The following is a 13,431-nucleotide window of genomic DNA, read 5'->3' on the forward strand; positions in this document are numbered from 1 at the left end:
TAGCCACCCAAGGTCGCCCAAGCATACTGTACGACTCTTGATGTATGTCTGCTTCCAGCCATCGCGTGCAATCATGCAGCCTCAGTCAGACAACCGTGCACACAAACACACACACAAAGGGCAGACATTAAGGGTGGAGCAAGTCAGCCAAGCAGCAGGTCAAATGGCAGACTGAGTGGTGACAAACGCGCACATACTGGAAATATAAAATACACCCTTTCTGTGGCCTGTTGGAGCAGATATATGCCACGTTATAGGAAAAGTTGGTTGTTAATTAATTGTGAAATAAGCACAACTTTCTGCCAAACTCATGAATATTTTGTTATTTTAAGACTAATTATTATGAATTATTTTAAAGGCCTCATTTAAGAAGTTAAACAGTCTTGTCAGTAAAGCTGAGTAAACACCGCTATTTGAATATTCACAGCACAAACCATTACAGGCCAACATGTGCAGTATGACGACTGTGTGCTTGGGTCCTTTGGTCTTCCTAGAAATGTATCATTCATCTGTCGTTGCTGCTCTCATGTCTTTCCCCCCTCTCTCTCTCTCTCTCTTTCTCTCTCTGTGTTTCTCCTGCAGTTTATTTGCTTTGCTTTCCAAAAAGCACAACAAGGTTTTGGAGCAAGCAACACAGTCGCTGAGAGGCAGACAAGGAGACAACGCAGCCTTGCCCGACTATGTGAGTAACACAGACACGCACACACTCGCTCGCTCTCTCTCTCTCTGTCTGTCTGCACTCAGTTTATTATTATTATTAGAGGAGCAGTGTTTGCCAAATTATGTCTGCTTGGATAAGGCACAGTAGTGTAACAAGGCGTTTGGGCCAGTTCAGGCAGTGTGAGGTCACATTACTTTTATATATTTTAGAATGGTTTAGAAAACAGGCAGTCATAATAGGATTTAAATTCAAAGCTGCAACCATCAATATGTTTTGTTTTTTATTAAATAAGTCACTCAGGTGTGTCATTTATCAGCTTACTGCTAATTCTCAAATAGTGGGCGGGGCCTTTATTTACCTCAGCAGCAGGGGGTACCACACAGTCACACACACGCTTTGATTACGGCACTTATTCACCGTGGCATCCTTTCGATAAGCTTATGAAATGTCACACCATTTATTTCTGTCCAAAGTTGCATTAATTTTTCACCAAGATCTTGTATTGAGAGTCGGGCCGCTGCGTAATGCTCAATGGGGTTAAGGTCTAGACTCAGTGGTGGCCAGTCAATGTGTCTCTTGCTCACTGAACCACTCTTTCACAATTTGAGCCCGGTGAATCGTGGCAGTGTCATCCTGGAATATGCCCGTCCATTGATGGAAAAACCTGGTCATTCAGGTAGTCGGCTGACCTCGTTTTTTGGGCTGAACCTCGACCTCACTAACTGTAGCAACTCCAGATCATAGCACTGCCCTCACAGGCTTGTACGGTAGGCCCTAGACATGATGGGTGCGTCACTTCATCCGCCTCTCTTCTTACCCTGATGCGCCCATCACTCTGGAACAGGGTAAATCTGGACTCATCAGACCACATGACCTTTTTCCATTGCTCCGGAGTCCAATCTTTATGCTCCCTAGCAAATTGAAGCCTTTTCTTCCGATTAGCATCACTGATGAGCGGTTTTCTTAAGGCTACACAGCTGTTTAGTCCCAATCCCTTGAGTCCTCTTCACGTTGCGCGTGTGGAAATCCTCTTACTTTCACAATTAAACATAGCCGTGAGTTCTGCTGTTGATTTGTTACGATTTGATTTAGCCAAACGTTTATATGATCGCCGATCACGATTTGATTCCGACCACATTTCTTCCTCGAAGATGATCGTTCACCACTATCCTTCCAGGTTTTAATAATGCGCTGGACAGTTCTTAACCCAGTTTTAGTCGTTTCAGCATCTTCTTTCTTGTTTTCTTTGCACCATCTTTTCCACGACCACAGGATATGTCTTCCGACTTCTGGTTGTTTAAGAAATGAGAAGCTACTCACTGCATCAGTCAGGGTTAAATAACTTGTTGCCAGCTGAAACATATTAATCACTGCAGTAATTTTCCAATGGAAGGCTCTTACCTATTTGTACGGAAGAGGATTAGGGCCAATGGAAAAAAAAAATTAAGGTCCAATAAATGTATTTATTTATTTATTTATTTTCTAAGGTCCAATTAAATTATTATTAAGAATAAAAATGTTAAAAAATGTTAAAAAAAAATTATTGGACCTTTTTTTTCAGTGGCCCTAATCCTCTTCCGTATATTTGCTGAGTTAAATCCAGGTGGTGCCTTTTTTCCTTTTGGCCATGCCCTGTATATGAAGCAGGCTTATGTTAGAGACGAGCCGTTATTTCTAATTCCCTCTGTACATGTGTTCATATTTTAGTATGAAGCCTCATTGTTCTGTGATCCACCTGATTCTATCCGGATCAATGTTAAAGCTCTAAGCTTGATCTAAAATTCAACTTGAGATAAACTCCCTTGACGCTGTGTCGCGAAAGCTGCTGAGCATTCAGATTTCCCGACTTCCATGAATGCATCAGATCGATTCGACCTCCGTTGAACAAAGGAGCATTTTAAAAGTAGTTTTCTCCTCGTCTTGAGGTCAGACCTGACAAAGCTTTGTTTTTACTTTTTACTAATCTGCATCATGACGTTGAAATTTTGGCAAAGGTAAGACCCATTAAAGTAAATCACAGGAAAAAACAGGTTCTTTTTCATCACTCATAAATAATTCAAAAAAACATTTATGAATGATTTGATTTGACTGTGTTTGAGGCCGGCCTTTATTTGTTCTTGCCGACCACACCCCCGGCTATTTATAGAGAGCCGGCTTTTATTTGACTACCGGCTGTTATTTGACTACCGGCTTATTTGAGAATTTACGGTATGTCAACATTATTGCCTGTAGTAAATAAGAAAAATGCATCATATTATATGCTATCAAACTTGAATCCGTCTGCAGAAACTCCACATTTTGCTCCTGGCAGCAGTTTCGCAGACCAGTTCAGACACTCGCCGGGTTTCATTTGAGGATGTGCTGCACAGCTTGAAGCCGCTTCTACATATTCAGTCGCTTGGAAAGCATCAAATTTAAGGCCTGTTGCTGCGGGGCCCTCTGTCGAGCATCAGTCTGCAGCTCTTGTCTGTTCCAACCCTTTGTCTTCTTCTCATTACTTTCCCAGCCCACGTCGCGCACATTTAATTTGCTCTGAAATGGAGTCTCCACTTGTAGAATAATATTTGATGAAAGTATCGAGCGTTCAGAAAATTGAATGTTTGGAAGTCACTCACAGCGGCACCGAAGTGATATTGAAATTTCTCTGAAACGTCAGCGTTAATCTGAAATTGAAATCTTAACAGTAACCGGCGGAGCTTAAACCAATAAATTCATCGTGATGTATTTCCATGATGATGATTTCCCAGTCAAGTGTTGTTGATACTAACAGTCGCGGCGTCTGACCAGTGAGTGCGCTCTGTTGACTGTTGACTTTGTACTGTTTAATTGTCTGTGTTTGCATTCATGCACCTTTGCCTTTAGTCAAGTCTGTGTCCGTCTCAGTCTGGCTGTCTCATTAGATTTGCATGGTTCCAAGTGAGTGTGTGTGTGCGTAAACATACTTGTGTGTGTGTGTGTGTGTGTGTTTGCGATATATTAGGAGGTCCCCACAGATGCCCTAAGGTGTTGGGGAAACGTGAGTGTATCTGAGTGCTCCTTCAACCGTGTAGCGACTGTCTGATGAGGCCCCTTACAAACACACACATACGCACACACACACCCACATAAACATAGAAAATGCAATTATCCATCTATGTTTTGATGCTTGCTTCCTTCAGGGCTTGTTTTAATGCTCAGTTTTATTTACAAACATGCGTAAATGCCTATTATGTATATGTCTAAAAAACATAGATGATTAAATCTCTGTTAAAACATCCGTCCTGCCAGCATTTCTCTACAGAGAGTGGATGTAACATTTGTGACACAATAATAAGATAATAACACGCATATACAGAGGTCAAAGTGTTATGTCTACGACACAACAACACCCCTGCCTTTAAGTTTTTGCTCAAGGGCGTGAGGAAGATTTCCACTATGATTATTTCATGGGAATTTTACAACAAGGATTTTTTTTCCTCGAATAGTGTCTGACATCCCGTCTGGGTCACAGACTTTAAAGACAGAGCTGGTCAACTTCCCTGATACAGCCGTTATCTTCGAGCTTAGACTAGACTACTTCACTTTGACATTGGTTCCCATGTCTAAGAGGATTCCCGCCGCTGCACTTCACAGCAAAAATGTTGTATTGTTTAAGTTGTGCACACATAAAGCAAGCTAGAGATACAAATTTAGCTTTGTGATGTCGTGGACAGCTGTCTTATGTAAGCTGAATCGGTTTCCCTTCATGTATGTGGAAGTAAACGTCTTGGTTGTAGTCTTTGAGTGTTTGATTAAACCTTGAGTTTAGAGAGAAGAGGACATTCAGGCTCAATTCTGTTCATCAATGATTGTGCTCATTGTAAATCTACCGCAGTGTTTTTGTTTTTATTAGCCAAGAAAGGAAAGTCGCATAGTGAAAAATAGGGGTGGGAATCGCAGGGTACGTGGGCCACGATAACGATAATAATTTCCATTCACGTTATCCTCATTCATGTCACAAGCCCCACCGCAAGAAGTCATGAAGTAGTGACGCGATGAGTCAAAATCGCAGAGAAGGGAGCGCCGTATATTTGTATATGCACGAGTCAGAACGATATGTTGCGATATTTTGTCCCACTCTTAGTAAAAAATTCATCATCTGTAAAAAAAAAGTGGATGTAGCCACCATTATATTGTGGACTAACTTAATACATGGTTGTTGCCATCTTGGAGCCAGAAGTGACCATATTTGGATACTAGAAAGGAAACGTAGATCTTGATTGACAGGTCACCACACCCAAAAGCAAGCCCTGCTTTATGGTTAATTTAACTCTAAATGGCACGAGAACTAAAAGACTAAATCATGCTCTCAGACTGAGAGGCTACCAACCATGACTTCCCTGAGCCGAACACAACGCTCCACAAACAGAGAAATTGAGTTCACTATGACATAAAAAATTAAGTAGACCCATGTGTAGGACTGACTGCCAGGGTCAGCCCTACACATGGGTCTGACTGGGGTCTGACTGACTGACTGATTGAGTGACTGTACTTTCAGAGCCATAGAGAGTAGACGGGAAGTAGGCGGGGCCGCTCGTCTGCTGTCCTCCGCAACGCTCCAGTGGTAGTTTCGGGTCTTTGTTTTAAAGGTTTCTGTGGGTTGGTCTGAACAGAAAACGATCTTATTTACATCAGAAACGGGACCTTAGCAGCAGGAACTGCAATAAGAAGCCTGTGAGTGACTTTATCGATCAAATAAGTTCCTGGAAAAGTTACAAATAAAGTAAAAAAACGACAACAACGGCCCGGGAAACATTTCAAAATAAAAGCATTGTGAGCAAACGAGTGGAGTCAGACTTCCAGATCGGGCTTTTACTTTGAAAAAGCATACCGGAAGTGTTGAGCTACTTTACTCTGCATGCCTGTGACTTTGACTACAGGAAGAGGTGTTAATATTGCTGTCAGAGATCAACAGGACTCATCACAATTCATTTTCAACATGTATTTTGCGTGCAGCTCATTTTTCGGCGCGTGAGTCGTGCGAGCAACGTGAAGACTCTCATCTGTTTTCATGCATTTCTAATGAAAATGAACACGTCCCGCACACGCCACACTTCCCATGTTGCCCACAAAAGCACGCATTGACCTGAAGCGGTCAGCCACATACTACGTTTTGACCTCGTCTTGTTACTTAAGAAATAACTTCTAAGTGTTGTGCTTTTATCACCCTGTGCGTTGTGAGCTTGTTGTTTGCTGTGTTGTAAGTTAAACGTATTGTTGCCACAGAAACAAACCCCGCGTGCAGCGTTTTTTCTCTCACCGCACAAGCCTTCATCCCAGTGGTCCCAAACGCCCTGCCAGCGCTTTCCTGCCAGAAAAAGGCGCTGTGTGGACACGGGGCCTTAAAAGATTCTTTGTGCTCTGATGATCAGATAATTTCAGTAGAGACTAAAATAAACGACAGAATTAACGTAAAGATTGTAACGTGTGTGAGTTCTGAATGTGTCTGACAAAGAGCACTTAAACCGTCTTTGCATATAGACTAAATTTAAGACGCATATCTTTCTCATTCGTTCATTTCAGTAGAGGACTGAGATTATGAATGAAAATACACAGCTGGTCAAATATTTAATACAACGGCAAATACAAAAGGACGGTTATTGAACAGAAGTTAATGGTTGCAAACATCATTTACAGGCTGAGCAATAGCTCATCTGTCTTTTATTTTATCTCCTGGCATCCATGTGAATCTTAAACCGCCATTTACATAAAACTATGTGCATATCTTTTCTTATCTGTCCACTTATAATGACCACACACGCCGGCTAAGGTCCGTCGTTGGTTTCAGAGATTCATCAAAAAGTCTCATCATGCCTCCTCCTCCTCCTCCTCCTCTCCTCTTTTAGTGGAAGCGTAATTGAAACCAGCCCGCTCTGGTGTTATTCACAAAACCTCATCTTAACTCGGAAAAGGGAGGAGGTTTAGAGATCCATAGGGAGAGATGAAGAGGAGTAAAACATGAGGAGAAAAAAAAAGAAAAGAACAATAGAAAGAGGAGCAACAAGCAGGAGGAGAGGAGAGGGGAGGAGGAGGGGAGTTTGGAGAGAGAGAGAGGGTGTGTGATGGGCATCTGGAACCAATGTAATTTGGCTTTGGAGCCTGGCTCTGGAGAGAGAGCTAATGTTTGTTTTATGTGGGATTGTCCTGGACATGTAATTGCTCTCTTTACAAGGGAGAAACCGAGAGGAGGATATGAGAAACCGTCGTCAAACGCTCTAAGCTGTGTGTTAAAGCTGGCTGCTTTCTGCTTATGTGTTAATGTCTCCTTCTTTTTCCTCCCCCTCCTTTATGTCTGCCTCTTGGTTTCTGTCTCTCTCTCTCATATATACACACAGAACACCCCCCCCCCCCCCCGCCCCCCATCCTTGTGTGTGTTTGTGCTGCTGTGTCTGGTTAGTGTCAGGGAAGAAAGAGTGAAGGGTCGGGGCCCCTCGAGCCCCCCGGGGGACACACCAGAGGCTCCCAGTCCAAGCGGGACGGCTCTCAAAGGGCCGCTCTCTGCAGCCTCTGCACCTTTGATTGCAGATGTTTTTTCTTGCCCTTTGAGATATGTGCAGGGACATTGCTCGTACACGCACACACACACATAAAAAGTATGCGCTGTGTTGTGTGTATGCCCTGCGTTGTGTGTCACTGTTTATGCTCCCAGCCAGTGGTAGTGGTAATGTTACTTCTGTGCCTCTTAGTCTGTTTACTGTTGCACATTTCTGGGAAGAGCCTGCCAGCACACACACACACACACACACACACTCACTCACACACACACACAGCCAGAAGCATGTTGGACCACCCTGTCTATGTGTTTATGTGCACTGGTTGAGTCACAATCTGTGATCTCTTTTTAATAGCCCGAGTAGACACATGCATTAGCTGTGTAGCACCATTCCTCTTGTTTAGGGAAAAAGCAGAGCCTGAGGATGTATCAACAGATAATAAACATTATGCCTTCTGTTTATTATCAGGCCTTCCAGGAATTTGCCGCGTTCTTAATAGGCTACAAAATTGTTTTGCAAAATCCACAACTATTCATGAAGGCAACAATCGTAGTAGTGTCTTTACAGTTTTACATTCTCAGAAGTGTGTGAGGGAGAAGAGGCCATTTTTACCATCAGAACGTTAATGTCATTGCCTTGAGTTTGTTTAGTATTTTATGTTGATGCCTCAAACATCCTCTACTAACAGCTTAATGCAGCCTTCAAGGTCCCATGTAGGCCGCACACATAAATCGTCTCGACTGATGTATGAGCAGATACTTGCTCATTACAGATATATCGGTGCATATTTCAAGCCAATAAGAAACAAGACTAGGTCAAAACCTAGTATGTGGCTGACCGGATCAGGTGAGTCCTGTTGATCTCTGACAGCAATATTAACATGTCTTCCTGTAGTAAAAGTCACAGGCATGCAGAGTAAAGCAGCTCAACACTTCCGGTATGCTTTTTCAAAGTAAAAGCCTGATCTGGAGTTCTGACTCCCCTCGTTAGTACACAATGCTTTTATTTTGAAGTGTTTCCCGGGCCGTTGTTGTTGTTATTTTTTACTTTATTTGGCTCTGAAAGTAACGTCACTCACTCATTCACTCACTCAATCTGTCACTCAGTCACATACAGACGGCGGTTAGCCAAAAACAAATAGCAGTATGGTGGACCTTTAACTATGTCTGAGGTTATTTAGAAACAGTTTCAACATTTAACAAAGTTTCACGCAAGAGTTAAATTTTCAACTCTAAAATTTCTCACTTGTGTCACTTAAAAATCGAAGTAACCATTAAAAAGACGTTAAATTCATTATGTGCTCATCGAAATAAAGAAAAAAGGTGTTGATATACTTTCACACCAGTACAAGTAATAATATGTATATCAGTAGTATTAGGTAGTATCTTGCTGTGGTAGCACTTTACTCTAAAGCCCCTTTTACACTGACAGTTCCGGTATCTGGGGTAGCAATGACTGTATATAAAGATGGACGACTCATCTCCATCTGCTCCCGTTGTACATAATTGATGCCAAAATAGCCCCCGTGGCGGGCGCTGCCATCTTGTGCTGGTGACGTCATTTGGAGCCAGAGTCTGCACAGCAGAGATCGGCAGGTGGAGCAGCCGTAGCCACTTCCGCTAACAAAACCACACACACTTAACTTAGCGAAAAAACAGCAAGGATCCCGCACGTCGGCGTGTTTAACAGCAGAACAGCTTCTTGTGTTGGCCTGAAGCAGACGTTCCCAGATATGAAACTTTAATGACTGTAGTGATTGTTTTAGTTACGTCTCCTCTCGCTGTTCCTCCTCTACTCTGCTAATCCGGAACAGATCGGCTGCAGGAGCCGGATTTGTCAGCAGAGCTGTCAATCATCCTTTTTACAGCATCAAATAACTAATTAAAACTAGGACGTAAATCAACACGAATATAACTAACTATAATGACAGAAACCATGTTTGAGAAAAATGTATTTGTTGTGTATTTTGATTTTATAGTTTGACTCATGTCCCATCTGTTAACATGGAGGAGGCGGGCTTTATGACCTATACTGCAGCCAGTCAGCAGGGGGCGCTCGAAATCTTTTGGCTTCACTTTAAGGGAGCTGTCATGTCGTCCATCTTTTTATACAGTCTATGGGAGGTAGTATAGCGTTATCCTTGTTGGGAAATAACCTGGCAATTGTAGTTATATATCTTGTATAAAGAGTAACTTTCTTCCAGTCTGCTTTTCCATACTTTCTTGATCTTTCTCTTCTCTGCATATTTAATATGTAATGACTATGTCTGCGAACAGCGCAGCCTCTGTGTGTCTCAATCATATAAGAGGAGCTTATACATTCTCTGCTCATACCTCTCAGTGTCTAAGTTACATATGTCATGTTTCATCACCCCGCCCTACGATGACATGTCCATGTCATGTAATTCCACGGTGCTGATGGAGACTCTGAGACAGCACCACGTACAAGCACAGACATCCGCGTCTCCCTTCATACATGCCGTACCTGAAAGTAGGACTGATTTGAAGTGCGAGTGTAACATTATCCTGTCACATTTCTTATAGTCGTCTGATGTAGAACCAATCCGCCCCACGAGACGGATGGCCATTATCGTACGGCGTTCTCTGAAATCAGAGGGTACAGTTCGCTCACACACACACACACACACACACACGCGCGGCTTCCTGTCATTTCATGTGGAAACACCCAGAGGGGAGAGACGGGCACCTACACATTTAACTTTTCTCAATTTCATACCATTTTAAAGTTTGAATGTATTTGCCTACATGTGTATATTCTGGCTCTTTGTGTGGAGTCTGGCAGTGTGAAATAAGGATTATTGCTACTGTTATTATATCTGCTTCTTCTGAATGGATTTCCAGATCTCATAATGTACTGAGAAGTAGCTGTAACATGTCAAAGTAGCATTTGAGTCCCTGTTAGTATCAGCCCATCAAAATGAATGATATTAGACAAATGATGACTGTAGTTGCTTTAAGTCCTTTTTATTCAGAGATGCAAATAATGTAAAAGTCACTTTATTACCGTTTTTAAAGCTTTCGTTAAATACACCCTGGTGTTTCTAAGTCGAGGTTCACACACACATTCGCATGGCTCAAAGTGCTAATCTCGAATATCTCAGATTTGTTCTCTTTGGCGCCACCTATGGTGATAAACGGTAATTGCGGAAGCACACAAACCCAGATATCCAGACAGTGTTGCATGTGACGTCCACGGTTGGCTCTGGTTGTAACTCTTGATTTTCCTCGCTGACGGTCACTTTGCCTTCATCTGAGCGTCGAGTTTGTTTCTTTTTCTTTGGATTTTCACTTATTCTTGAAGTTGTATCTGTAGTCATCCATTTTTTCTTTGTTTGTTCAGCCTTAATAGATTACTGTTTACTCGCAACACTTGCAGAGACCGCAAAAGCAGCCGCTTAAAGGGCCAGTTCGCTGATTTTCAACCTCAGTCCTATCACGCTATTATGGGGAGCTAATGCCATTATGGTAGTAAAAAAAAAAAGCAATTTGGCTCTGTGCCTTTGGAGGATGCTATCCGCTTCTCCAACAGGCCCTGGAAAACCTCCGCTAGAAGACGTAAAATATATCATCTGGCGGAGGCAGAGAGCTCGCTAAACTACACTTCCTCAATCTAGGACGCCCGCCTCCGATGTCTCGTTCAAAATCATCAGGTTTGGAATGTAGACTGCAGACCTGAAGATTTTTTTATATTCTCGTCGTATTTCAGATTCTGCACCGCTCTGAGCCACTGCCTGCAGCGATCAATGTCCTTGACTGGAAAACAGTTGTATTTCACTTCAGTGTCTCTGGCTCGGCGTGCCTTTCAAAGGGAGGGACGCAATGCACGCTGGGTGTTGTAGGAATGTAGAATGGGCGAAACCTTTTTTTCCACAAAAATCGCCACTGACACCTAGTCTGCAATAACGCAAACACAAAGGCTTTCATCAGTGGGCCCCAGGCTCAATCATCATTGTGTTACCTCATGACAGACATTTATTTACATTCAGAAATCTTCAAGATTCTAACTTTTAAAAAGCTCCCTGATTTATTAACACACTTTGGTAATGTTTCTGCTTTTCACCTGAACTAAATGAACCAAACTCAAAGTCTTCCTAAAAGTTTCCACTGAATAAAAAGATCTTAAATGAGGTATCGCTTCACAAATTCTCAGACTGATGCCACCTTTTATGTAGCTCATTATGTCAAGTCTGTCCCCTTGTGTGCCACTCATTAAGCCAGTATCCTGCTGAGAGCTGACTTACTCGCTAACCTCCCATTTTCCTCTCTTATCTCTTGATGTTTCCCTCACCTTGCGTGTTGAAAAACGTTGCAAGGCGTAGCTGTTAGTTTGCTTGTTAGCTTGTACCTCTGTCGGCCTCTTATCTCCTCTCCTCCGTCTCTCTGTCTCTGTCTGTGCTCATTCTCGGGCAGCAGGAGAGCCACCCCTGCAGGCGGCAGGTGTTCTAGGGGTCCTAATGATTGTCTGCTTCCAAATGGTAATTAGGGCAGCCCCGCTGCGCCCTGGTCTTTTCCTGATCGAGGCTCGGCACAACAGAGCACAGCCAGCAGCAGATCAATTAGCACTGCCCACCTTTCCTGCCGGAGCTCCGTTTGCAGCCGCTGGCGTCATCTTTTTTATCTTTATCACTCGCGTCATCGTCGACATCAGCCAGCCCTCCTGCTAATAACGCTAGCCAAGTCCCTGAGAAGTAGGGTGCCTGTTTACACTCATAATAAGTTGTGTGTGTGTGGAGGGGAAGTCCATCGTATTTGCAGACAGACGGTGATGCAGCGGTTTCTCCAGCGCAATCTTTCCTAAACAGATCCGAGACGAGCAGAGTGCATCGCCGGTGCTGTACTTCACTGTCTTATTCCCCCTTCTGCGTGAGTGTGCGCAACAAAGGATTTTTTGTGGGGTAATAAGAGGCTGACCTGGGCACAATGCTCTACAAAATGGTGTGATTATGACATAGCTGTGGGACCATAATGCGGGGCAGACAATGACCTATTTAAAAAAAAAAAAAAAAAATCCCAAAAGAGCGGGCAGTCTGTCGCTACCCAGCCGCTCTGACCCTCACTGTCTGTCCACGTGGTGCCTTTTTTTCTTCTCTTAATGCTGTCCTTCTTTCTTCTTCTTATTCAAACCTTCCCTCTTTTCTATTACCCTTCATTGTATAAAAGATTCTTTTATTTCTGTTGACTAATCTGTCTTCTAAAGTGACAGCGTGTCTGCAAGTGTTGTTTCTGACTTCCCTTTCTTTGTCTCTCCGAGTATCTGTCTGTGTTTATCTCCTTGCCGTTGTCTTTGTCAGTGCTCTTTCTTAATACGTCTGGTTTGTCTGCCCTGCAACAGCCCGCGCCGAGCAGCCACTGAATCACTAAGCTATTGGTTTAATGATGCCAGCTCCTACTTTACAGGGATTTGCATGTCTGTGTCTCTAAACACCCTGTCCGCACACACACACACACACACAAAAACACTTGCACAAAAACATGCATGCCTATGATACGGCAGCTACACACACGCACGCACACACCCTGATAGTAGAGCCTGCAGTGTCCTTCCCAGTCACTGATTGCATCTGCAGACTATAATTTTCCTTGTCAGACAGAAAGCAAAGGTCAAACACACCTGCAGACATAACACGTTTGTGCCCAGCATGTTCAAGTATTAGCGGCAGAATCAGACAAATGGAAAAGCTTACACACACACCCGCACACACACGCACAGAGGCTTCCTGTAAGGTCTGTGTAAGTGGTGAAACTGGTAAAATGGGGCAGGATCAGTGAGACTAATGATACAGCTCATGTCTGAAGCCTGTGTTTTCCTGGGTGGAGAGAAGACGTTAAATAGTAGCGTGAGTGGCTGCGACTAAATGACAATGCAGGAGGCTGGGAGGGAAAAAAAGCACACGGCTGGAGGAAGGAGGCGATGGATGAGAGCGAGAGAGAGAGAGAGAGAGAAAGGGAAAGGCCCCGATGGTTTGGTGCAGTCGTACAAACACGTCAGGTGTTTTCTGGTCGTCTGGCGGATATATTTTTGGGAAAAACAAGTGCGAGAGTGGGAAGTGGAGGAGGAGGAGCCATTATATTTAAATCCTGTCTGGGTTTCAAGTAGACCATGGACCTCTTAATCTCATCCACTTGACAAACATGCACACAGAGCCAGGCAGACGTCTAGCTAGCCTATTTTCATGTGACCTGAATTCCCCAGTGTGGCATTTTTTTTCCTGCCAGGCTAATCTCATTAAGCTGGGCG

The 13,431-nt window shown here is 43.4% G+C and overlaps 1 protein-coding gene across 2 annotated transcripts in view; it reads left to right on the plus strand.

The window, feature by feature from the left end:
- dym (dymeclin) overlaps positions 1 to 13,431 on the plus strand; it is a 71,412-nt gene that overhangs the window by 32,977 nt on the left and 25,004 nt on the right. For both annotated transcript variants that reach the window (XM_069673539.1, XM_069673540.1), the window contains exon 14: positions 583 to 682. In XM_069673539.1, the coding sequence (XP_069529640.1) occupies positions 583 to 682 (100 nt within the window). The remainder of the gene's footprint in view (positions 1 to 582; positions 683 to 13,431) is intronic.

This window comes from Semicossyphus pulcher, unplaced genomic scaffold (genome assembly GCF_022749685.1).
Source record: "Semicossyphus pulcher isolate SPU_LCO1_2020_fin unplaced genomic scaffold, fSemPul1.0.p SCAF_22, whole genome shotgun sequence".
In the NCBI taxonomy this organism is placed as follows: domain Eukaryota; kingdom Metazoa; phylum Chordata; class Actinopteri; order Labriformes; family Labridae; genus Semicossyphus; species Semicossyphus pulcher.